This window comes from Balaenoptera ricei, chromosome 12, assembly GCF_028023285.1.
Source record: "Balaenoptera ricei isolate mBalRic1 chromosome 12, mBalRic1.hap2, whole genome shotgun sequence".
Lineage (NCBI taxonomy): Eukaryota > Metazoa > Chordata > Mammalia > Artiodactyla > Balaenopteridae > Balaenoptera > Balaenoptera ricei.
Genome location: NC_082650.1, coordinates 68,275,918 through 68,303,319, shown reverse-complemented (window position 1 = coordinate 68,303,319; position 27,402 = coordinate 68,275,918). Strand labels below are relative to the sequence as shown.

At 42.2% G+C, this 27,402-nt stretch overlaps 1 protein-coding gene across 2 annotated transcripts in view; it reads right to left on the bottom strand.

The window, feature by feature from the left end:
* The window catches only part of MDN1 (midasin AAA ATPase 1), a 158,572-nt gene extending 132,287 nt beyond the window's left edge, over positions 1-26,285 (bottom strand). Inside the window, exons 1-7 of one of the 2 annotated variants that reach the window (XM_059941583.1) lie at positions 26,038-26,285; positions 18,371-18,597; positions 6,014-6,238; positions 5,551-5,658; positions 5,278-5,470; positions 2,265-2,507; positions 1,892-2,023 (exon numbers count right to left, since the gene is read on the bottom strand). In XM_059941583.1, the coding sequence (XP_059797566.1) occupies positions 1,892-2,023; positions 2,265-2,507; positions 5,278-5,470; positions 5,551-5,658; positions 6,014-6,238; positions 18,371-18,597; positions 26,038-26,139 (1,230 nt within the window). In that variant the 5' untranslated portion in view covers positions 26,140-26,285. The remainder of the gene's footprint in view (positions 1-1,891; positions 2,024-2,264; positions 2,508-5,277; positions 5,471-5,550; positions 5,659-6,013; positions 6,239-18,370; positions 18,598-26,037) is intronic. The other variant, XM_059941584.1, reaches the window with a different exon arrangement.
* Positions 26,286-27,402: the final 1,117 nt, after the last annotated feature.

The following is a 27,402-nucleotide window of genomic DNA, read 5'->3' as shown; positions in this document are numbered from 1 at the left end:
TAGAGGAAGGAGACACATCAAAGTTCTGGTTTGGTAACTGTGTGGCAGGAAAGGCTGTTGCAGGAAAGAGCAGATAAGGTTCACTTTGAACATCCTGAACCTGTACCTGCTAAGGAACATCCAAGTAGAGATTTTTCAAGAAAAGTATGGACTAGACATATGGGTCTAGGAGATGTGAGTTTATAGAAGTTTGAGAAAAAAAAAAAAAAAAAACAGTAAGAAGAACAAAGAGCCAAGGAAGAAGGCTCTAAAATATCAAGGTAAATGTATTAAGCACCCTTATTTCATACATGGCTAGGAGATGAAAGGAAAAATATTATAGGGGCAACTCCAAGATAACTCCGAAACTTGAAACAGAAGACAACCATCCTGAATGAGATCTATAAAAGCCATAAAAGCTACCTTAAAATAGTAATTAGTTAGCAATTAGCTGAGAAGTTCTGGAAATAACAAAATAATAATCAAGGGTCCAGGTATGTTTTAAAATAAACACAACTTCACTATAGTGATGATGAAGTTTAAATCAACTGAACAGCATACCCTCTGGAACCAAATGTATTGATAGTAACAGAAGGGGAATGGTCTACACAAAATGGAACTCAAAGTACAAAAATTTTCTGTTTACCAGACGTTGCCCAAGGAAGATCAAGACAGAAACTAACTGTTTGGTCTTGAAATCTGGACCTGGTCATCAAAGAATGTACTTGGCTATGGCAAAGGGATAGATCCCTAGGCTTCATCATGACCTGAATGGAATATCCCTTATGTTCATCTACCTTCTTTGGCTCAAATTCTATGGTTCATAACCCTAATGACTTCCCAGGTACCCTGATGTCTGAAAAAACTTCCCAGGAAAGAGAGCTATAGAAAGCGCTAAGACTCAACAAATACTTTTAAGTTGGCCTTGCAGTTTATAATTCAGTTTTATTTTTAAGTCTCATTGGTAGTAGTCATCCTTGGCTCTGGGCTTCTTAAGAAATCTGAGTTTCCAGCCCTATAAAACTGAGCATTAAAATCTTAGAACATGGTGGTCAAACTAAGCCAATAACCCCATTACATCTTTACCTCACTAGGCTCTAAAATATGTGTGTGTCATAAGACACACACATATTTACAGCCCCTCCTTCCCCATACATTCCCCTAAACCTAAAGACCCTTCCCACCTCTCCTTCCCCCTCCCCCCTCTCTGTCTCCTCTCTCTCCAATCCAAGAGGGGAGAGTCCATATACAGGTAGCTTTAGGGTTCACGGTAAAAGAAAATTAAAACCAATCTCAGGAAAATCTACCCAAAGGAAGATTTTTTTCATTCTGCAATACATTTTTTTGGTCATAGTTTACAGAATACAGAATAAACATGGACTGCCTCCATAGCTAAATTTTATACACATATAAAAGTGATCTTTTTGAAGTCACAAATATACATCCAGTTTATTTTCCTTAATGGAACAAAGACAAGCAGGCTCTTATTATATCATCTCTTCTTTCATCTGTCCTCAGCCCACTGCTCTACAAATGCCATAGCTAGGGAGCTGGGTCTCAAAGTTCTCAATGTATATGCAGCATGGCTTAAGATGTTTCCCACCAAGCCTATTCTCGGAAAGTCTGTGAAATTGGTCATATTTTCAACTAAAGGAGGAAAAAAAACTACTGTGAAATTGATCACATATTCAATTATTAAAGGAAACAGTACAAGCAGAATTTTAATAATTTTCTATCAAACAAGAGATCAGCCCAGTAATCCAAGAACTCAAACCAGATTAGGTAGGTAACCAACATACCATCTCTAATGAAATACCTATGTTGTTTAAATAATCCCCCAGAATCACTATTAACACAATTCTCATTCTCTTCAAAGACAAGAAATTAGCGAGTTACTAGGGAGGTGACATACCACGTCCAAGGGGGCATAGTCAATATCCTCCAGAAGGATCCAGTGTCCATTTGTGGCCGCCTGTGTCAGGGTGCCAGGCTGCCACACAAACTCTCCTGGGACATCTGTGCAGCGATACATTCCCAACAGCATCTGCAAAAAGAAGACAAAGTAATTACTGAAGCCACACACCTGAGGAGCCAATGCTACATCCTGCGATTAGTTCCATTAAACTTCCACAGGGTTATAACAGGTACCTGAGGTTTTACAGCGTGGTCCCCTCAGTTATGAGGAAGACCAATAACTATTCTCATATTCTCTTAGCAAAAACAATATTTTAATGCAAATATTCACAAGTATGCTCACCAACCAAAATCTGCCACTTCTTACTTACCTTACTGTCGGTCTGATCTCCAAGCTGGACTTTGAGAAGCTGAGGGGGCTTCCTTCTACCTGTCATTGCAGCTAAATGTTCAACTAAGGAAGTTTTCCCACATCCAATTGGTCCTTCCAACAGCACAGCATTCTGAGAAGCCACTGCCATAGCCAGGGTCTGAAGATTTTTGCAGACTGACTCAACCAGCACGTAAGACCTAAAGGCCAGCTCCTGTTCCCGAGAAGAACTCCTACTACTGGCCTACGGAGGCAAGTGAAAAATAAAAGGCATATCAAGAAGAGTCTTTCCACCAAAGGGCACAGGTTAATTTCTACAACAGTGCTTCCACCGGCTTTTACATAAACCTCTGCGAATAAATTGGTAGTACAGGACCTATAATAACAACAAGTATGCTATCCAAAGTAAGGATCTGACTTTTTCACTTTCCTTTCTCCCCCCTACTCCAACTCTGGGGAGAAGGGTGGGAACTCACTAAAAAATTTAAGAAAAAGTCTCCCAAACTTTAAGAAGCCACAAAAGTTGACACACGGGATGGGAGCAAACCTCATCTCTCATGACTGGATTTTTGTTTTTCTTTATCTTACCATATTCTAGGATTTCACGTCTAAGATCAAGAATGTACAATACACTTATGAGACCATCAGGGGAGTAAGGACACTAAAAGGATACACTATAAAACTGTTCAATTTTTTCCAGGTGTAATAAAGAGTTCTGGGAATTTTTTTTTAAGTCCTTTTTTTCTTTTTTTAAAAAATTTTATTGAAGTATAGTTGATTTACAATGTTGTGTTAATTTCTGCCATACAGCAAAGTGATTCAGCTATACATATATTCTTTTTCATTATGGTTAATCACAGGATACTGAATATAGTTCCCTTATATTATATATACATCCTATATATAATAGTTTGCATAAAGTCCTTTCCTTTTATACACACACACACACACACATATGTACACACACACTAAACTACAAGCATACCTCAAAGATTTTGCAGGTTGAATTCCAAACCACAGCAATAAACCAAATACCATAATGAAGCAAGTCACACAAAATTTTCGGTTTCCCAGTGCACATACAAGTTATGTTTACACTACACTGTGGTCTATTAAGTGTACAATATAGCTTTATGTCTTAAAGACAATGTACATACCTTAATTTAAAAATACTTTATTGCTAAAAATGCTAACCATCATCTGAGACTTCACCAAGTTGTAATCTTTGCAATAGTAACATCAAAGACCACCAGTCACAGATCACCATAACAAATATAAATAATGAAACAGTTTTAAATATTTCAAGAATTACCAAAATGTGACAGAGACACAAAGTGAGCAAATGCTGTTGGAAAAATGACACCAACAGACTTGCTCAAGGCAAGGTTGCCACAAACCTTGTTAAAAAAAAAAAAAAAAATGCAATATCTGAGAAGCACAATAAAACAAGGTATGCCTATATATAGGTAAGAAATGATGTGGTATCTGGGAGTTGCTTCAAAATAATACGGTGTGAGGACAGTGTTCAGAAATATAAATGCAACATAACTGATCATGAATTTATAATTACTGAAGCTGAATGATGGGTACATGTGGGTTCATCACACTATTGTTTCTACTTTGGAATACATTTAACATTTTCCATAACAAAAAGTAAAATAATAACGCACCCAATATGTTTAATGCGTAGTTTCAATTTTGCAAGATGAAAAAGTTCTGGAGTTTGCTAACAATGTGAATATACTTAACACCACTGAAGAGCACACTTAAAAATGGTAAAGATGGTAAATGTTACATTCATTTTACCACAATTTAAACAAATTTTAATAACAATGGACCTAATATGACACAGAAAAAAGGACCTCTTGGAAAAGTGCAATGATTATTAACTTTCAAGGAATGGTAAATTCTCAAACATAGCTTGTCCCCTAAAGATATGTGAGGACAAAATGAGATTCAGGGCTGGAAGTTCTCGAACTTTTTGCAGAGCTGTTACTCTTAGCAACTGGCAGGCAGGCTGGGCTGTAGCTCCATTCTGCACTTCTGTCCCAGTGCTCTGCCACTGCCGCCCAGTATATCAAGCCTACCCCAACCAGAATCCTTCCCTATGTTAAAGTTCTAATGCTCCAAACCTAATCTATGTTAGGAGAGTGGTTAAAGAGGGGTGGGGAGGTCTTCCTGACCAGAGGGAAACACAAGGCGCTTTGGAAATGCTGGCGTCTCAGTGCTGGTGACAGAGATATTTAGCTTATGAATAATCATGCAGCTGTACACTTAAGACATGCACTTTTTTATATCTATATTATACTTACCTTTTTAATTTTGTACTTCCCAGATACAAACTGATAGTTCAAGGAATGACTCAGGACTTGTTCCAGGAAGAAAACTGGGTGGGTCTGACCATCAGACAAAGTGACAATTGACTAAAGACTGCTGGGGAAAAACAGACTGGTTCCCAATGTTCCCAGATTATGGAACCAGACGCTGATTTACAAGACTTTCCAAAGTGTAGTCTGGAGGCACACTCTTGGAAAGGTCATTTGCTATGGCAGGGCAAGAGTTCACTACAGATGCTAGCCTCTCACACAACAGGCAAAGAGAATATTCTGACAGAAAGAGGCTGGGGAGTTATACCTGGGCCTAGCTCCATCTCTGCCAAAGGACAGCCCACGGGTCCTGGGCAAGTCATTCTGCCTTAGTTTTACATAAATATGGTATCACAACATGGGCCACCCAACTTCAAACAGCTGTTGTAGCAAGTAAATGAGGTCATACATGGAAGAGCTTTGCTAAAGTTAAAAGCTTTTGCATAGGCATCATTACAATTTCTGACTTCACACTAAATAGGGACAAAGTGACTATCAAAGAGGAGGGTCCTGGGTGAACTTCTCTTACTCTCTCCTTGAACACTTCTATAAGTGGAACAGTAACCTGGCAAACTCGATTTGGCTCACACCTAGAACAGAGAGCCCAGCCAAGGGAAGAGGGCACACATGCCACTGCTGTCAACATACCTGCTCTCCAGGGGCTGGTGGCTGCCCAGGCAGCACCACACCACAGACGGCAGTCACCCTGGAGGAGAGGTCAGCTGAAACAAGGTGTCCTTGTAAATACTGCAGCTCCTTCTCCTTACGCCAAAGGGAGGCTTCTGGATTGGCCAACACCAAGGCTTTCTCTAAGTCCTGCAGCTGGGCCTCTTCTAGTAACCTGAGGAAAATGAGGATCTCATCAACTACTCTAACACCCAGTAAAGCCACATCGAGATCTCCAGGAATGCTCCTGCTTACCTTAACCTGAAATGGATCAGTTCCTCACTATTAAAAATCTTCTTAAGGAATGATAACTTGTGCTCTTCATTCATACAGGTGACCAAAGAAAGACAATTGGCTGTGTACCTGGAGAAAACCAAAGTATATAAACTCAGGACCTGCAGCTGATTCTAAAGAATAAAGAAAATTTGCTAGCCAACTGAACACTAGAAAAGGAAATCTTATAATTAACACACGGAAGGGTAGAAAACACAAATCAGGCAAAATAAATTCACCTAATGGAACACAAAACAATGGAATTCCACTCATACCATCTGATTTCCCTCTGAAATGACACGTGAAAGGGAATAAGAACCCCAAAGGGACCAGAACAAAAATGACGCCTTTTAAAAGGTTCCCCTTCCCTCCTCATGCACACAACTCCAGACTCCCTCAACCATCCCCACACTAGAAGCACAGGAACAGCCCAACAGCTACGCACCAGCGGACCAAGGTGTCATGGCTCCTGAGGAGTGGGATGCACACGCTCCAGTCCCAGAGCTCCCGGAACACAGACTGCTCTTGCTGCAGAAACTTGTAAGCTGCTTCCATCAGGTCCCGGAGCTTCATCCGCCTGCGCCCATACCGGACTGGATTTGCATCCGAGCTCTCTAGGAAGAGTCTTTGAAAGACTGGAGAAGTGTCCTTGAAATACTTCAGGGCAAACCTTCAGAAAGAAAAAGAACTTTCATGGCTTGGTAAGAATATCGAAGTATACATATCCACTTAATGAGACAACGGAACATAACAGTAACTCCCAAGGGTTTGAGAACCAAAAGAGATGAATGCTTAAAGCCACCTAGTCCTAAGATTATATTCTGTTCAAGTTTAGGAACCAGAATTGCAGCATGAGATATCTAAGAGGAAACAAAAACCACAAGAACTTATCACAAGTGTTTACTACTGAAAATAAACTCATTTTCAACAAATATTTATTGACTTCTCACTATGAGTCAGACACTGTGTTTCACACACTGTGTTAAGTCCTAGAGATACAAAACCAAGAAGATACTTTCCTTGAGGAGCTTGCTATCTAGGAAGGAAGAGAGTCACAGAAACAAGGAGAGGCACAAAGAAAACAGATTCAACTGAACCTGGGAGAGTCAAGAAGAGATGCTTTGGCTGCACCTTAAAAGATGAAGAGGTGATCCTCATGAGACGCAGTAAGATTGGAAAAGAGGGACAAAAAGCTACAAGACATACAGGAAATAATTAACAATGGCAATAGTAAGTCCTTCTGCATCAGTAATTACTTTTAATGTAAATGGTTTACTCACAATCAAAAGACACAGATTGGCTCAATGGATATAAAAAAAAAAAACAGCATCAAACTGTATGCTATGTGCAAGAAACCCACTTTGGATCTAAGACTACACACAGGGTGTAAGTGAAGAGATTAAAAAAAAAATTCCATGCAAATGGTAATCCAAAGAGAGCAGGAGTGACTATATTAATATCAGTCAAAACAGACTTTAGGGCTTCCCTGGTGGCGCAGTGGTTGGGAGTCTGCCTGCCAATGCAGGGGACACGGGTTCGAGCCCTGGTCTGGGAAGATCCCACATGCCGCGGAGCAACTGGGCCCGTGAGCCACAACTACTGAGCCTGCGCGTCTGGAGCCTGTGCTCCGCAACAAGAGAGGCCGCGATAGTGAGAGGCCCGCGCACCGCGATGAAGAGTGGCCCCCGCTTGCCGCAACTAGAGAAAGCCCTCGCACAGAAACGAAGACCCAGCACAGCCATAAATAAAATAAATAAAAAAATAAACATAGAATAATCATTAAAAAAAAAAAAAAACAAAAAAAAAACAGACTTTAAATGGATAGAATAATGAGACAGAAGATCAATAAGGAAACAGAGGACTTGAACAACACTATAGACCAAAGGGACCTAACAGACACATACAGAATACTCTACCCAGCAACAGCAGAATATATATTCTTCTCACATGCACATGGAACATTCTCCAGGATAGGGCACATGTAAGGACGCAAAACAAGTCTCAACAAACTTTAAAGTACTGAAATTACACAAAATACCTTTTGTATAATAATACAAAATATTACAACAGAATGAAACTAGAAACCAACAGCAGAAAGAAAACTGGAAAATCCTCAAATATGTGGAAATTAAACAACACACTCTTAAACAACCAATGGATCAAATAAGAAGTCACAAGGAAAATTAGAAAGGACCTTGAAACAAATGAAAAGAAAAATACAACACACCAAAACCTATGGGATACAGCAAGAGCAATGGTAAGAGGGAAGTTTATAGCTACAAACATGTATATTTTAGAAGATCTCAAGCTAACAACCTAACTTTACACCTTAAGTAACTAAAAAAAGAATAAACTAAACCCAAAGCTAACAAAAGAAAGGAAATAGTAAAGATTAGAGCAGAGATACAGACTAGAAAAACAACAGGGAAAAAAAATCAACAAAACTAAGCGTTGGTTTTTGAAAAGATCAAGAAAAGTGATACACTCTTAGGTTAACTAAGAAAAAAATAGAAGGCTCAAAAAAACAACAGAGGGCTTCCCTGGTGGTGCAGTGGTTGAGAGTCTGCCTGACAACGCAGGAGACGTGGGTTTGAGCCCTGGTCTGGGAGGATCCCACATGCCGCGGAGCAGCTGGGCCCGTGAGCCACAACTACTGAGCCTGCGCGTCTGGAGCCTGTGCTCTGCAATGGGAGAGGCCACAATAGTGGGAGGCCCGTGCACCGCGATGAAGAGTGGCCCCCGCTCGCCGCAACTAGAGAAAGCCCTTGCACAGAAACGAAGACCCAACACAGCTAAAAATAAATAAATAAATAAATAATTTTTTTAAAAAAACCCAGAAATGAAAGAGGGGACATTACAGTTGCCACAGAAATAAAATAGACTATAAGGAATACTATGAGGGAATTCCCTGGCAGTTCAGTGGTTAGGGCTCCATGCTTCCACTGCAGGGGGCATGGGTTCGATCCTTGGTGGGGGAACTAAGATCCCGCATGCCACATGGCGTGGCCAAAAACAAAAAAAAAAACCACAGACACACACAAAAAATTAACAATTGTTGGTACGGATGTGGAGAAGCTGGAACCCTTGTGCACTGTTGGCAGGATAACATGGTGCAACTCCATGGAAAACAGTACAGAGGTTCCTTTAAAAAAAAAAACAAAAAAACAGGGGGCTTCCCTGGTGGCACAGTGGTTAAGAATCCACCCACCAACGCAGGGGACACGGGTTCGAGCCCTGGTCCGGGAAGATCCCACATGCCGCGGAGCAACTAAGCCCATGCGCCAAAACTACTGAGCCTGTGCTCTAGAGCCTGTGAGTCACAACTACTGAAGCCCACGCACCTAGAGCCCGTGCTCCGCAACTAGAGAAGCTACCACAATGAGAAGCCGGCACACCACAATGAAGAGTAGCCCCTGCTCGCCACAACTAGAGAAAGCCTGCGTGCAGCAACAAAGACCCAACACAGTCAGCCATCCATCCATCCATAAATAAATAAATACATACAAACATACATACATAAATTTTATTTAAAAAATAATAATAAATAGGGACTTCCCTGGTGGCGCAGTGGATAAGACTGTGCTCCCAATGCAGGGGGCCTGGGTTTGTTCCCTGGTCAGGGAACTAGATCCCACGTGCATGCTGCAACTAAGAGTTCACATGCCACAACTAAGGAGCCTGCCTGCCACAACTAAGACCTGGCACAACCAAATAAATAAATAAATATTTACAAAAATAAAACTAGTATATCTTTTCTCACCACAAAGCAAACATACTAATTTAATTACAGATTGAAATACAGTGAATCACATGATGCACTTATCCATATGGCCCAGCAATCCCACTTCTAGGTATATAGCCAAAAGAACTGAAAGCAGGGTCTCAAAGAGATTTTTGCAGACGCATGTTCATAACAGCACTATTCACAATAGCCAAGAAGTGGAAGCAACCCAAAAGTCTTTTGACAGATGAATAAATAAAACTGTGGTATATACATACAATGCAATACTGTGTAAACTTAAAAAGGAGGTAAATCCTGTCACATTCAACAGCATATATGAACCTTTAGGACATTACGCTAAGTAAAGTAAGCCAACCATAAAAGGATAAATACTGTATGATTTCATTTATATTAGGTATCTAAAGTAGTCAAATTCACAGATACAGAAAGCAGAATGGTGATTACCCAGGGGCTGAGGGAAGGAGCACAGGGGAATTGTTTAGAGAGTATAAAGTTTCAGTACTGCAAGATGAAAAACGTCTGGAGATCTGTTTTACAACAATGCAAATATATTTAACACTACTGAATTGCATACTTAAAAATGGTTAAGATGGCAAATTTTATGATTTTTTTTTACCATAATAAAAAAAAGTATGTGCATTTTTAAGAATCAAAATAAACTTTAAAAACTTAAACATACTCTACAGAATTTATGTATACTGCAAACATGGTGATTCTCAGTAGATTCAGATAGTAAATGATGTAGAAGCACATCCTTGTTGTTTCTACTGTACTCCTTGGCATGTTGAGTAGAAGGAAACCCAGGAAGTTTGAAAAGGAATCAAAGCAAACTCCTCTGTGCCCTGTATGTATTGGTCTACAATGAAAGCTATTGGTTTAGCTCTTTCTGTACTCTCATTACCCAGGTCTACTATGAAGTGGGACTAGAACAGGGAGTATGTCAACAGTAGGTATTCCTATCCCAAATGTAAGGCTAAGGAAACTGAAGTGGTTAGTTTATTTGCTCAAGGTCACAAAGCTACTAAGCGTAAAGAGGCTATGTGAATCCAGGCTTTCCAACTCCACAGTCAGATGTGTGATTCAGTTGCTCTACTACAGACATGAAGAAAGTGGATTCATCAAGAGTTGGGGTTTTCTAGATAGATAAGAACACTGAACCGACAGACAAAAAAGCAGATATTAATAGAAAGACAGCAACCATAAGGTCAAAAATAGAATTTTAAGCCACATAAGGAAGGTACAAACTGGAAAGAGCTGATTAACAGGAAGAAAGGATTGGCAGTCCCAGTGAGGAGAAAGGCTAGTGTGTTGAGTGAACTAGTGGGAGAGGAGATGGCAGTCTGGGAACGGAGCGTTTGAGCCAGTGACTTGTAAGGTGGTGGTGCAGATGTGAGCTAGACCCAGGGTGTGACCACTGCAGTGAGCAGAGTAGGTGAAATGAACACAGAAGTCCACTGGAGATTAACTAGTCAAGGAACAACGGAGTCAGCACTGCATGGATATTCCAAGTGTGACACAGGAGCTGGGGTGGGGAAGAAGACGATGGGCCAGTTGCCAAGTTCTTCAAAGAAGGAAGAGGAGCTCAGAAGTTCATCAGTGATCACAAGAAAGCAGCAACAGAAAATAAAGCAGAAGATGGCAGGTGTCATGGCAACAAGAATGTCCAGAACACTTCACAGAACAGAAAGGACACCCATTAAACATGCAGACTGTGAGGGATGTGGAGGGTGCAATTAAAGATTCCCTTCCCGGTTAAGGACCAACACAGACACAGTATCAAGACCACCGTAAATCAGTGAAGACAAGGAAGCAAAAGTAACATTCAGAGAAGAGGCTAAGTATACAGGGGAGTGTGCAGGTTATGGAGCACACGCAGGGAAAGGGTTTGGGTGAGGGAAGAGGCCTGGATGTCAGCTGGGTGGGATGATACAAAATGAGAATTCAGGAGATGGGTGGGAAGGCTTGGACTTCAATGAGCAAGCCAGGCCAACAGGAATAAAGGCTTTGTACATTAACGCTCATGATATTCTAAAGGAGACTGGACAACTGGGTCTCAGGAGATTCAGCTGTGGGGACTTACCTGTTGGTTCAGTGGTTAGGACTCCCCGCTACCACTGCAGGGGGCACAGGTTCAATCCCTGGTTGGGGAACTGAGATTCTGCATGCCAAGCAGCACAGCCAGAAAAAAAAAAAAGATTCAGCTGTGGCTTGGAAGAGAGACATGGCAGCTGTGGTGTGGGAGGCTGGTCGTCCACTAGCTCATAGGCAGCTGGTGTTGGCAGTGCACGTGGAATCAATGGAAAGCAACAAACATGTAGGAGATAAGCAGTAACCAAGTCATCAACCCGACCCAAGAGGTCTTTGACGATAAGGGGAAATGAACAGAGCGGACTGGCAATGGCTGTAAACCTGTGTAGTAGAAGGCTTCCCCATAGGGGAAACAGACTGTGGTCCACTGTAAGTATACAAAAGGAGGATGGGTTGATATTCCCTCCTGAACTTAGGTGACTACAGCACCCTTTTCTCTAGAGACCCATCATTTTCAGAAAGTGCTCTAAAATTCTGATCCAGGCAGTGATGGATGGACCAGTAAAGCATACTTAGGCAGAGAATAACATGATCAGATGTTTCCCTGGAGAATATTCGAAGTCTATGGAGAATGGTCTCTTTCCTGGGATAAAACAAAGAGTCATAAGGTCTAAAATGCAACAAGAAACACTATCCAGTTAAACGTCTAATCTTGGATCAGCCACTTACTTGGGCAACTCAGCATCTAGAAGTAAGACCTGTGGTCCAGTTCTGGCTCTGACACTTAGAACAACTTAGTTAACTTAGTCAACCCTCTAAAGATTTGAAATGGGACTAAGAGTGCCTGAATATGTCACAGTACAAAGATTAAAAAGATAATGTTTATCTACTTACTTAAATACTCTAAAGCCTGTATAAATGTGTTATTACTAAAATACCACCATTCTGTTCCAAAATCCACACTCCTAATTCACACAGCAGATCCACAGATTTTCATGCCCAAGGATGTTCAATGTCACGTTATACATCAAAAATTCAAAAACAACCTAATTGCCCAACAAACGGATAAGAAGTGGTAAAATACTACACAACTTTTAAAACAACTTTATTTACTGATGCAAAGATGTCCATATGTGACTAAATTTAAAAACAAGATGCAAGTTAAAAATTATATGTGTTTTTATTAAAATTAGTATATAGTCAAATGTTTGTTTTTAGATTTTATTAAAATTTTATTTTGAAAATATGCACACAAATGTTCTAAAATTTGCTGTGGGGACGGTTGCACATACCTGTGAATATACTAAAAACCACTGAATTGTACACTTACGTGGTATATAAACTACATCTCAATAAAGCTATTTTTAAAATGTGTGCACGTAAATATATCAGTGTGCACAATCTCAGATGGGTGCAAGAGTAAGAAAAAGAAAAGGGATTTGGGAGGAAACATACCAAACATAGCAGTTATCTCTGGAGAGTAGGATTTCTGGGTGGAGAGAGAGGACCTTTTGCTTTTTACGATTCTGTATTATTGAGTGTTACTTGAATATATTGCTTTTGTAATTAAAAGAGGATGTTCTTTTCCTCAGAAAAATGCTGCCAGAATAAGTAAAATAATTCTTGAAGGGGGGAAAAAAGTCTAAAATTAAGTGTGTGTTACCTTTACAACATTCCTGAACACAGTTTTGAAGCAGAGGTTTACAAAAGCTAACTACTTTTGGTCCCTCATTCCACTTTATGCCAGCCTGGTTTCAGCATGATTGTCCATATTTGTACAGCACTTTACACATGGAGCATGCTCTACCATAGCATTCCACCTGCTATTGTTCACAAAAGACCATTACTAGGCCCACCTATTATTGCTCTTTCCAATCAAAGACATAGAACTAATGTGGATCCACATGTCCAGGACAAACTGACAGCAAATGCGAAACTGAAGCCAAGAAATTAACCCAGTACAACCCAAAGGAACTTAGGTGATTACCGTAGTCCCCCCCTTATCCACGGGGGATGGGTTCCGAGACCCGGAGTGGATGCCTGTCACCACAGATAGTACTGAACTCTATACACACTTTGTTCCTATACATACATGCTTATGATAAAGTTTAATTTATAAATCAGGCACAGAATATCCAAATTGTCAGCAACACTACTCCTGTGCTTTGGGGCCATTATTAAGTAAAATAAAGGTTACTTGAACACAAGCACTTTAATACCACAACACAGATGGCTACTAAGTGACTAGTGGGTGGGTAGCAAATACAGCATGGATATGCTAGAGAAAGAGATGACTCATCCCGGGCAGGACAGCACAAGATTTCATTATACTACTCAGAACAGCATGCAACTTAAAACTTATGAACTGTTTATTTCTGGAATTTTCCATTTAATTTTTTTGGGTATGACTGACTTCAGGTAACTGCAACCACGGGAAACAAAACCACAGATAAAGGGGGACTGCTGTATTCTTTCCCTCCTGGGAGTATAAATATAATCATTAGCTATAACATGCTGTTCAGATCAAGTTCTGTGTAAATCAGTCAACAAATACGTGAATGGCTCCAACAGGATGAGTGGGCAGCACCACAAAGTAGAAAAAAAGAGCATGGGCTTTGGAAGCAGCTAACCTAGGACTGAATTCCAGCTCTGCCACTTTCTAGCAAAGGGACTTTGGGCAAGTTATTTAGCATCACTGAGCCTCAGTCTCCTCATCTGGAAAATGGGAATAACACCTAACCTCTGAGGGTTGGAGACAATGCCAAGAAAATGCGACAGTGGTTGTTGTAGTCCTCATCATTAATGAAAGGCAGTTTCCACAAGATTTGCATGCCATGGTTGAAAGGACAGTGTGTTAAAGGGACTCGCAAGGACCAGGGAGAGGGGAGAAACAAGAAAGGGGGAGCAAACTAAAAAAGCAAAGAACTAAAAGGTGCAAAATATAAGAGTAAAGTACAATCAGAACTTAAAAGTAAGGTTACACGCAAGAGAGAACACTAAGGGGAAAAAAAAAATCACCACATAATGTAGTATTAGCCATATGAAACCATCTACAAAGCTACAGCTGAAGAAATCCGGGAACACAAGAATGGAAAGTTAGGAACAGAATTAGATGATTTTTCAAAAATAGAACTTTGAAATCTAAACTAGTATATCAGAATAGAGAAAGCATCAACAGACCAGGAGTGTTCTCACAGAGTCCTGCTAAAGAATCTGCCAAAGAGTAAAAAATGCATTCAAGGACTGCAGATGTAAAAACAGTAATGAACAAATAACAACAACAAAATGGTAATTATGTGAGGTGAAGGATGTGTTGACTAATGTTACTACTATAGTAAACATTTCACAATACGTGTATCAAATCGCCACACTGTACACCTTAAACTTACACAGTGTTATAGGTCAATTATATCTCAAAAAAGCTTAGGGAAAGGGGGACCAGTAATGAACAACTAGCATAAGCAAGGGAATAAAAAGAAATACCTCGTTACTACTGAGACACCTGATGGAAACTCCAAATAGGTACGCACCCTGGCCTCAGAAAGAGGTGTGAACCCGAAAATGAATGCCATTAGGATCCGAGGGAGCCTGACTGGGTTCCTCCTCTCCAGTCTCTCTTTTCTAGATTTTCATCCCCATCTCATCTCTCTGTGCATTCTTCTACTCCTCACTCTTCCTCCACAATCTGCACAGTACGAAACCTTCTCTAATTTCCAAGAGGATAACACACTCATTTTTCTTGGTTTAATGATTTCCTTGCTTCCCTTAAGTATTTGGCTCACACCTCTATTAATGTATTGTATCCTATTGTTTGCAAATACAGAAACTCATTACGTTGGACTTTCTCACCCCCATGATGTGGCCCAGAGCTTAAAGGGAGGACTCATATTTACCTACTGAATAAATGACTGCATCCTATCTAAATATATTAGGTATATTCCTAATACATTAGGTAAATTCCCAAACAGGAAATTTACAGCACGAGCCAAACTAATCAGCTACATTTCTTAAAACTAAAAATCGAAATCCCATTCCACATCACTACCTATATAGTTCATTTCATATCATGCATTGACTCATCATTTACACACACTTACACATGGTGCTTTTTTTTTTTTCCTTGTTTTTAAGTTACTCCATCACGGGCACCTTTGTAGCTGCATTATATCATTTCCGGAACAAGGTGAGAACATAAGTAAAATATACTGCCTTGGCAAAAAGAAAAGAAAAAGTAGGAGTGTGCCTCACATTCACTGAATATGAACATAAAATCTGAAGCTGATGGGAAAGCAGATGTAGCCAATCCATCATTTCAATGATTCTCGAGCACAGCCCTAGAGCACTCTACCACTAAGGCTCAAGAGAAGTGGGGTTGAAGTCACTCACGCATCGGTCCTACAGGGTAAGCACAGGACAGTCAGCACACCCTGTGAAACTGTACCACAGTCAAGCACACCTAAGTGATTAAAGCTCCCAGTGAGGCCACAATCCAGATCCTCAATCAACCCAGAGGATAAGCTCCTGATACCTCGTACGATGGTGATCTTTAACTTTGCTGTATATGTTTTAGTCCCATCAAACTGGGCCCATTTTTTTTTTTTTTGCTACTCTTTTAGAAAAGCTCACACAAATTATGGTTTCCCCAAGCCTTCATTTCTTATTACCTCATCCAAGGACTAGACTAGAGATTATACTTCCAGGAAAGCCAAAGTGTACTTACTGTGTTGACGAAGACTAATAATAAGAGATGCTCTACTGAGTGAACTAAGTCAGACAGAGAAAGACAAAATATCACATGATATCGCTTAAATGTGGAATCTAAAAAAATGGTACAAATGAACCTATTTACAAAACAGAAATTGAGTCACAGATGTAGAAAACAAACTTATGATTACCAAGGGGGAAAAGGGGAAGATAAACTGGGAGAGTGGGATTGACATATACACACTACTGTATATAAAAGATAACTGATAACAACCTACTGTAGGCTTCCCTGGTGGCGCAGTGATTAAGAATCCACCTGCCAATGCAGGGGACACAGGTTCGAGTCCTGGCCCAGGAAGATCCCACATGCCGCGGAGCAACTAAGCCCGTGCACCACAACTACTGAGCCTGCGCTCTAGAGCCCGCGAGCTACAACTACTGAGCCCGCATGCCACAACTACTGAAGCCCATGCGCCTAGAGCCCGTGCTCTGCAACAAGCGAAGCCACCGCAGTGAGAAGCCTGTGCACTGCAACGAAGAGTAGCCCCCGCTTACCACAACTAAAGAAAGCCTGCGCAGCAACAAAGACCCAACGCAGCCAAAATAAATAAATAAATAAATAAGTTTATGGGGAAAAAAAGAAAAAGAACCTACTGTATAGCACAGGGAACTCTATTCGGTCCTCTGTAATGACCTATATGGGAATGGAGTCTGGAAGAGAGTGGATATATGTATATGTATGGCTGATTCACTTTACTGTACAGCAGAAACTAACACAACATTGTTAACCAACTATACTCCAATAAAAAAATTAATTAGGACTTCCCTGGTGGCGTAGTGGTTAAGAATCAGCCTGTCAGGGCAGGGGACACGGGTTCGAGCCCTGGTCCAGGGAGATCTCACATGCCATGGAGTAACTAAGCCCGAGTGCTGCCAACTACTGAGCCTGCGCTCTGGAGCCCACATGCCACAACTACTGAAGCCCGTGTGCCTAGAGCCTGTGCTCCGCAACAAGAGAAGCCACCAGGATGAGAAGCCCGCGCACCACAATGAAGAGTAGCCCCCACTCGCCGCAACTAGAGAAAGCCTGCACGCAGCAATGAAGACCCAACGCGGCCAAAATCAATTAATTAATTAATTTTTTTAAAAAGATGCTCCTATAAGTACACAGAACATTATTCATGTTTAGAGTTAAAGGCCTTTATCTTCTCAATTGAAAAACCCCTGACGGGCTTCCCTGGTGGCGCAGTGGTTGAGAATCTGCCTGCCAATGCAGGGGACACGGGTTCGAGCCCTGGTCTGGGAGGATCCCACATGCCGCGGAGCAACTAGGCCCATGAGCCACAATTGCTGAGACTGCGCGTCTGGAGCCTGTGCTCCGCAACAAGAGAGGCCGCGATAGTGAGAGGCCCGCGCACCGCGATGAAGAGTGGCCCCCGCTTGCCACAACTGGAGAAAGCTCTCGCACAGAAACGAAGACCCAGCACAGCCATAAATAAATAAACAAATAAATAAAAAGCCAGACCCTTAGCTCTTAAAAAAAAAAAAAAGATTAAAAAAAAAATCCCTGACACTCATTTAGCTGCCTCTTTTGACTATTCCACACAAACCTATCATTTTGAGAAAGCCTGGTGCAGTGGCACATGCCTATAGGCCCAGCTACTCGTGAGGCTAAGGCAGGAGGATGGCTTGGGCCAGGAGTTCCGGGCTGCAGGGCGCTATGCCAACTGGGCGTCCGCACTAAGTTCACCATTATTGGGGTGACCTCGTGGGAGCGGGGGACCATGAGGTTGCCTAAGGAGGGGTGAAGCAGCCCAAGTTGGAAAGAGAGCAGGTCAAAAGAGAAATGCATCAGAATCCAGTTCTAATACAACTTCTTATCACACTTTGGATGTGGATAGATTTACAGAAAGTTGGAAGGGACACTAGAGCTCTTGTAACCCACTCACTTCAGCTGTTCCAGCAAACAAGAATCTCACCCATCTGAAATGGATGCTGTAAGAGCCTCAGCTAAAACTCATTTAGATCTGCCTTATATGCATGTCTTGCCAGGTGACAGAATCCTTGAGGGCAGGGAGATATCTTGGTTATATTTTCCAGACCTGTCTTGATGGTCAAGACTTAAAACCTAGTAAATGGTCAGTCACTGAACTGAGCTGGATAAACGGCTTCTGCTGTGACTATTTTTATAAAATAGTACCACTCCTCTCTCCCTTTTCTCAATTTCCCCTTTTCTCTTCATCTCAGCTCAGACTCCTCCTTACTTCCCAGGAGAGAGTAGGTTCTACCACCTCAAGGAGAAACGTGAAGAATAAAACTGCTACTCACGGGAGGACGTCAGGGTGGTTACCGATGAGTCGGCTCATCGACACACAGAGCCTTTCGTGTAAGTCATGGTTGACTTGGCCCCCAGCTTTGATGGCTTCAGCATTCCTTTCCAGCAAATCCAAAAGGAGAGGGCGCAGCTGGCGGCCAACCAGCACAGCACAGTCCTTATCCAGAAGTAACTGTGCTAAGGTACTCAAGATACACTGGCGATCTTGAGGTGTCCACACCTGAGAGAAAGGCAAAACAAAATTTCTACATAAATGACTTTCATTTCTACTGCTACAGAAGAACAGAGTCCTGGCTTAAAATCAAAACATCCAATTGCCAGACTTCATAACTGAGTTCATCTTATAAAACATGGTGGGGGATTTTTGGCAATAGAGGATTAGTTAATTGAATGTAAATGCTGTTACAAATAAGTTTCAGTCCACTGGGGTTTGAGGTAAAAGGACTGACACCAGGATTCCATGTAAAATGCTAGATAGCTTCAGCTTCCTTGAAAAGTAATCTGTTTCAGAGTCATAACAGTTTCCAGGGAATCCAGTGTTTCCCCCAACACCTTTGTCTTGGAGGAAAACAGGAATTAAATGAGAAAAAAATAAAGTGCAGTTAGTATGCAAAACTGCCAACTCTCTTGAGGAAAGGATAAAGATAAGAAATCAGTTCCTGGAAATGAATGATGATATATTCCCATGAAGGCTTCAGATTTTAATTAATAAACAAGACAGATCCAAAGCAGACAGCCACACTTTGATATGTAAGATGAAATAAACCACAAAATTCTAGTGCCTGGGCTCAGTATGTCCATAAGCATAAAAAAGAAAACTGAAAAGTATGTAAAAGGTCTCATACTGCTTGTGTGTATGCAAGTCTGCACAACCCTTGCTGCTGGGCAATGTGACAGTGGGTTTCAATTGCCTGAGGTGTATACCCTCTGACTCAGCAAGCCCAAGGCTATGAATTTATAGCCTAAAGACTTTGACACTAAATGGTTATCTATAGGAGTACAGCTTGAGCACAACCTAAATACCATATTCAAAAATATAATAATTTTTTCCAAAGTTCCAAAGTTGTACTTGTAGGTAGTGTTAATAATTTATTCCATTTTATTACTTACTAGTGTTTCACCATATGAGCATACCACAACTTGTTTATCCTTTCACATGTTAATAGATATGTGCACTCTTTCCAGCTATCATCAATAAAGCTACCATGAACATTCATGTACAAGAGATTGATAGACACAGGTTCATTCCTCTCTCTCTTTTTTTTGGTTTTTGGCCATGCTGCACAGCGTGTGGGATCTTAGTTCCCTGACCAGGGATCTAACCCGAGGCCCCTCCAGTTGGAAGCACAGAATCTTAACCACTGGACCACCAGGGAAGTCCTTCATTACTATTTTTTTTTTTTTTTAGTGAAGTATAGTTGATTTACAATGTTTCAAGCATACAGCAAAGTGACTCAGTTGTACATATATATATATATACATACATATGTATATATTCTTTTTCAGATTCTTTTCCACTATAGGTTTATTACAACATATTGAATATAGTTCCCTGTGCTATACGGTAGGTCCTTGTTATTTATCTATTTTATATATAGTAGTGTGTATCTGTTAATCCCAAATTCCCAATTTCTCCACCCCCCCCCCCATATTTTTGTTACTCTTAATCTTTTTATTACCAAAGATTGATATTGCTGGGTCACACAGTAACTGTATGCTCAACTTGATAATACACTTTTGGCCACGCCGCACGGCTTGGAGGATCCTAGTTACCCAACAAGGGATCAAACCCGGGCCCTCGGCAGTGAAAGCATGGAGTCCTAACCACTGGACCACCAGGGAATTCCCTAAACTTTCATTTTTAATTAAAAAAAAAATTTTTTTAGGACTTCCCTGGTGGCGCAGTGGTTAAGAATCCGCCTGCCAATGCAGGGGACACGGGTTCGAGCCCTGGTCTGGGAAGATCCCACATGCCGCGGAGCAACTGGGCCCGTGAGCCACAACTACTGAGCCTGCGCATCTGGAGCCTGTGCTCTGCAACAAGAGAGGCCGCGATGGTGAGAGGCCCGCGCACCGCGATGAAGAGTGGCCCCCGCCTGCTGCAAACTAGAGAAAGCCCTCGCACAGAAACGAAGACCCAACACAGCCAAAAATAAATAAATAAATTAAAAAAAAAAAAAAGAATCCCCCTGCCAATGCAGGGGACACAGGTTCAAGCCCTTGTCCAGGAATATTCCGCATGCCATGGAGCAACTAAGCCCGTGCACCACAACTACTGAGCCTGCGCTTTAGAGCTCACGAGCCACAACTACTGAGCCCGCATGCCACAACTACTGAAGCCCGCACGCCTAGAGACCATGCTCTGCAACGAGAAGCCGCCGCATTGAGAAGCCCGTGCACCACAAGGAAGAGTAGCTCCCGCTCGCCGCAACTAGAGGAAGCCCGTGCGCAGCAACAAAGACCCAATGCAGCCAAAAATAAATAAATAAATAAATAAAATTTTAAGAAATTTTTCAATGTTTAACAGAAGTTGTTTTCCAGAGTATCTGCACCATTTCACATCCCCACCAGCAATATCTGAGCACTTCAGTTGCTACATAACTTCACCAACACATAGTATTATTGGTTTTAATTTTAGCCATTCTAGTGTAGGTGGAGTGGTATATGGTATGAAGTATTTAATAGCCATTCATTTATCTTCTTTTGTGACGTATTTATTCAAATCTTTTACCCATTTTTAAATCGGGTTGTTCCTTTATTAACTGTGTGTTTGTAGATCCTCTATATCAGCTTGAGGAAGTTTTGCTCTATTCCTATCTTGTTTTTGTCTATTTCTTGAGTGAGCTTTGGTAATTTATATTCTCTGAATGCTCATGTCATCTAAATTGTCTAATTTATTGGCATAAAATTTTTCATATTAGTTACTTATTTTTTTATTCTTTTCAAACGCTCTAATGGTGTCCTTCTTTCATTTCTAATAGTTTGGATTTTTCCCTTTTATTCTTGGTCAATCTTTTCAAAGAATCAACTTCTGGTTTCACTGGTTTGCTATATTGTTTGTCCATTTTCTATTTCATTCGTTTCCACTGTCATCTTTATTATTTTCCTCCTTCTATTTATTTTGCGTTTAATTTGCTCTTCTTTTTCTAATTTCCTAAGGTGGAAGCTTAAGAAATATCACTAATTTCAAACCATTTCAAGTATTAGAACTTAATGTTATAAATTTCCCTCTAAATGTTATGAATTTCCTTCTAATTGTTATTGCCTGCAACCCACAAATTGTTTAAGCTATCATACAGTTCAAAATATTTTCTGATTCTCCCAGTGATTTCTTCTTTAGCCATCAGTTTCTTTTAATTTTCTTATTTAATCTCTAACATTTAGGAATTTTTCCCAGCATCATTTTGAGGGGTTTTCCTCCTAATTTAATCTCATTGGGGTAACTGAATATGCCTTGTATGATTTCAATTCTCCTAAATTTGTTGAGACTTGTTTAATGGCCCATCTTATGATCTATCTTGGTGAACGTTCCAGATGTGCAGAGTATGTATTCTGCAATTACTGGACACAGCATTCTATAAATGCCAGTTAGGTCAGGTTTGTTGATGGTGTTCAAGTCTTCTATATCTTTACTGATCTTCTGTATTTGTACTATCAATGACTGAGGCTAGAGTGTTAAAAGTCTCCAATTATAATTTTGAGTTTCTCTATTTTTCCTTTTCTGTCACTTTTTGATTCATGCATTTTAGATCTCACAAACATTTAGATCTCACAACATTTAGATCTCACAACAATCTTATTTATAGCAATAATAACAGCAACCACTTTTATAGACAGCACTTACTATATTCTAGGCATCTAATCCTCATAGCAACCCATGAAGTAGGTAAAATTATGCCCATTTTACAGATAAGGAAACTGAAAAATAAAAAAGGGGTAAGGTCACAAAGCTAGGAGCAGAACCAGGAATCCATGTCACAGAATCTGGCTCCAGAGTCCCTGCTTTTAACTACTCTCTGTAACTATTTAGCGGCTACCATACGTAATACATATCATATCAAGAAACTGAGACTCAGGAGAGTTGAGCAACTTGTGGGAGGACCCAAAGGCAGTTAAATAAAAGAGAACAGAGGGACTTCCCTGGCGGTCCAGTGGTTAAGACTCCGCGCTTCCACTGCAGGCAGTGCAGGTTCGATCCCTGGTCGGGGAACTAAAATCCCGCAAACCGAGCAGTGCGGACAAAAAACAAAACAAAACAAGAAAGTGAGAGAGAGAATGGATTTGATCTTCAGCCGTACTTCAGCCCCAGTACCCACGCATGCTCTTAAGCACTCTGCTCTTCCTCAACATAAACAGTGATCAAGGAGGTAAGATGTGACTCTGTGATTTATAAGAAAGACAAATCGGGTCTTCGACCTTATTCCTGGCCGAGTTCCTAAAACCCCTGGAACTTCCTGTGATGAGAGAGAGAGATAAAGGTGTCTTGTTATGTTAATGCAGTGAATTGTGGAAAGCCACTAAGATGGGAGCTGGTTGCCAGGAGAACCAATCATGTGATTAGAGTATTGGAACTTTCAGTTCCGTGCCCTCCTGGGAGGGCAGAGGGGCTAAAGATGGAGAGTTCAATCACCAACGGCCAGAGAGTTAATCAACTGTGCCTACGTAAGGAAGCCTCCATAAAAACCCAAAAGAACATGGTTCAGAGAGCTTCAGGGTTGGTTGTCCTAGTAAGTAAAACATTTCTCTGAGTTCTGTGAGCCACTCTAGCAAATTAATCAAACCCAAGGAAGAGGTCATTGGAACCTCTAATTTATAGCCAGTTGATCAGAAGCACAGGTGACAATCGGTGGTATGTTGCGGGTGGGAGAAGTCTTTTAGGGCTGAGCCTTTACCCTGAAGAATATGATGCTTTCTGCAGATAAACAGTGTCAGAACTGAGTTAACTGTAGGACACCAGCTGGTGTCTGAGACTTGCTTGGTGGTGGTGGAAAGAACACCTCCACGGTGCAATTAAGAGTCAGAACTGTAGGATGGTAGCGGTAGTAGGGAGGAAGCGAAAGGAACAGATCCAATACTGAGTAAGGAAAATCAGGAGGACTTGGCTATATGTGACAGAAAAGAAGTGAAAAGGGACTGGATAGAGAAACAGTGGTGTCACCAACTGAGATAAAGAAAAAAAAAGGAAGCACAATCCTAAAAAATTCTTACTTCAGATCCCAAACTCCATGAGAAGCAATGTTTCAAATTTTGCTGGGGGGCTTCCCTGGTGAAGCAGTGGTTGAGAGTCTGCCTGCCAATGCAGGGGACACGGGTTCGAGCCCTGGTCTGGGAAGATCCCACATGCCGCGGAGCGACGGGGCCCGTGAGCCACAACTACTGAGCCTGCGCGTCTGGAGCCTGTGCTCCGCAACAAGAGAGGCCGCGGCAGTGAGAGGCCCCCGCTCGCCGCAACTACAGAAAGCCCTCGCACAGAAACGAAGACCCAACACAGCCAAAAATAAATAAATAATAATTAAAAAAAGAAAAAATGAAAAAAATGATAGTGTCTATTAACTGCTGCTAAATATAAGCACTAATCCATTTCTAACTATTGTATTTTAAAAAAAAAAAAAAAAAAACTTTGCTGGGACTTCCCTGGCAGTGCAGTGGTTAGGACTCCGTGCTTTCACTGCAGAGGGCCTGGGTTCAGTCTCCGGCTGGAGAACTAAGATCCCACAAGCTGCGCGGCTTGGCCAAAAAAAAAAAAAAAAAAAAAAAAAGCCTTTGCTTTCCAGTAAAAATTATTTTGCTTCCCAAAATAGGAGAAAAATAGAATGACAACACAATCAACTCTTCTCTGAGCGAAAGGCTTGAAACTATTACTGAAAATGGAAAGGAACAAACCTGAAAAACATCTCTCTGATTGGATTGAATCTAAGAGACAGATTACGTGAGACAAAGAAAGGGGAAGCACAGGTGTCCCAATCTCCTTAATTCAACTAAACTTTCGAGTAGCTTTTAAGTTCCTTAACATTACTATATAGTCTCAGAATCTACCTGAGTGGTTCGCACTTCAAAATATCAGATTCTCTTAAAAACGGCTACAAACCATTTTTCTCATTTTACTCACAATACATAAGCACCAATTTTATATCCAATTGCAGTGGAGAATCATAAATAAATCCTCTTTTGTCCATGGTCCATGAGCCCCAGCTTCAGAACCTCTGTTCTAAATGCAAGCCCACTTACAGAAAAATACGTCTAGCCATAATACATAATTCAGGAGCCTGTCACCACAAGCTCAGCTCATATAAACTGATCATCTCTATCCTTAGTCCAGCCCACCAAAAATCCATTTTCTTTCCTAGACCTCTCCATTTATGTGATTCCCTTCCCTGGGGGAATCACAAGCCAGATAACCCCAGGCATATCTTCCACTCCCCTTTGCTATACATGTTCATTTGTTGTCACCAAACAGAAATGCCTCTCATGTTAGTTCCCAGCTACTCCAGACACAAAATACTGCTGTTGTTTTGTAAGCAATAGGATATATACGGTCTACATACTGGAATTAGAAAAAAATTTTTTTCTACTCTCAAGAAGCTAACAGGACTTCCCTGGTGGCGCAGTGCTTAAGAATCCGCCTGCCAATGCAGGGGACACGGGTTTGAGCCCTGGTCCAGGAAGATCCCACTTGCCACGGAGCCACTAAGCCCGTGCGCCACAACTACTGAGCCTGCGCTCTGGAGCCCGCGAGCCATAACTACTGAAGCCCGTGTGCCTAGAGCCCGTGCTCCGCAACGAGAAGCCATCACAGTAAGAAGCTCGCGCACCGCAACGAAGAGTTGCCCCCGCTCGCCGCAACTAGAGAAAGCCCGCGCACAGCAACGAACACCCAACGCAGCCAAAAATAAATAATTAATTAATTTTAAAAAAAGAAGCTAACAGATATGGGGGGGGTGGGGAAGCACAAAACACGAAGTTAAAATGCCACGTGAAAAAACTCAGACAGCTGGTGGTAAACGAGAGATCGCTCTTAAAAGGCCAGAGCACCCATTTCCCAGAAAACCAATTCATAATTCCCATGGCTTAGAAATTATGCACTCAACGTCTCGCTTTGTCCATCAGTTGTTTTGTGTTTATGAACGGTCTCTAAAGATAGACACTAAATACCCTGTGGGCAGAGACCTTAACGAATTTATGTCTCCTCAAAGTGCCACACTGTGTGCTAGGCAGAGCAGGAACACAATCAATGCTTGTCAGTGGGCCGAGAAGTCGGGACTGGGCAGACAGGAAACATTCACCCAAGCTAACAGGGTGACTGGACTCGGCACACTTAGATAATACACATGTCAAAAGGGCAGACACACAACCTCAATTACAGAAAAGCCACCCACATTTCTCTCCGAAGGCCACGTCTGCCGCACGCAGTCAGGGCGCTGCAAGGGGGTAAGTCGGTGGAGAGGGGAAGGCAAGTCTCTCCCCCCGAGAAAAACAGAAGGCTCCTTCCTGGCTTCTCAAACGCGCGCGGACGCCTCCGCCACGGGCCAGCCCTGGGGAGCGGGCCAGAGTAACAAGACGCCGCTTTCCTGTCCCCTGCGTCTCCGCGCAGGGCCCTGGGGCACGCGCCAGGGGGGTGGCGGGGGCGGCCGGGCGCTTTCCCTCTCGCTCCTTCTCTTACCTGCTTGACCAAGAACCTGCCCAGCTCGCTGCGGCTCTTCTCGTTCTTGGCAGCGATTAACCGCAGAGGCGCGGCCGCCACCTCCAGCAAGAGGTGCTCCATGACCGCGGGCCCTCCGCCCCAGACGGCCACCGACGCTCCCTGCTTCGCGCTCAGAGCCCCTGAGCCGCTGAGGTCCCCGCGCCAGAGCTGCCACCAACTTCGCCCCCAGAGAAAACAACCGCCGCTTCTCCGCGGACACCCAGAAAGCTGCAGCACACGTGGGGGGAGCACGCGGCGCACTACGTCACCGGCCTGCGACGGCGCAGGCCTGAGGCGCCGGCCCCGCCCCGCGACGCCGGCCCCGCCCCCTCGGCACCGGAAACGCTGGCGTCCCTATCCGGGCAACTCCCGCTGGGGAATCCGAGCAGAAATGGCTTAGTAGAGCCGAGGCAAGAGCTTGCTGTGATGGGAGGTCCGGAGACGACGAGTGGTGGGATAGCGAGACAGAAGATTCCGCCATGCGGGAGAAGCTAGGGAGCCTGGGGTATGGGATCCTTCTGCCTCAACAGGCGAAAAGATCAGATAGGAATGAAAAGCAGATTCGCCTCTTCGGACCCAGCAATTCCCTTTTTAGACCTCTGGTCTGTGGAAATTCACACACAAGTGTAACAAGCATAGCCCTGGCAGCATTCTTTTTTTTTTTTAATTTTTGGCAGCGTTCGGTCCTCGTTGCTGCGCGTGGGCTTTCTGTAGTTGTGCTGAGCGGGGGCTACTCTTCGTTGTGGTGCGCGGGCTTCTCATTACGATGGTCTCTCTCGTTGCGGAGCACGGGCTTTACGCGCGCGGGCTTAGTTGCTCCGCAGCCTGTGGGATCTTCCTGGACCAGGGCTCGAACCCGTGTCCCCTGCCTTGGCAGGCAGATTCTTAACCACTGCGCCACCAGGGAAGTCCCTTGCAGCATTCTTAATATAAATATTGGATATAAATGTTAAGATGGGTGATAAAAGAAATTTTCACATATTGACATATATGAAAGTCATTCTTGGCTTATGCATGAGTTAACTTGAATTTTATGCTAACTAAAATAGCCTGTTTATGGCCTATCAGACATAAATTGTATATCTGCTCTAATTATTAAAGAAAAGAGCACACTGACCAGAAGTAAAGAATGTCCATGTTAAATATAAAGATTAAATGTCTCTCTTCCTGGGATGCTTATGCTAGTACTCCTTTGATGATAAGACTTCCTTTCCAGGTGCCAAGGCCATGCTGGCTTGCTGTGTACTTGCTGATCTGTGTGTGTGTTGTTGTTTTTTAAAACCTTGAAGGAATGTAACCCTGTCTTGTTTAATGTTCTTTGTTCTGACAAGATATAAAACTGTG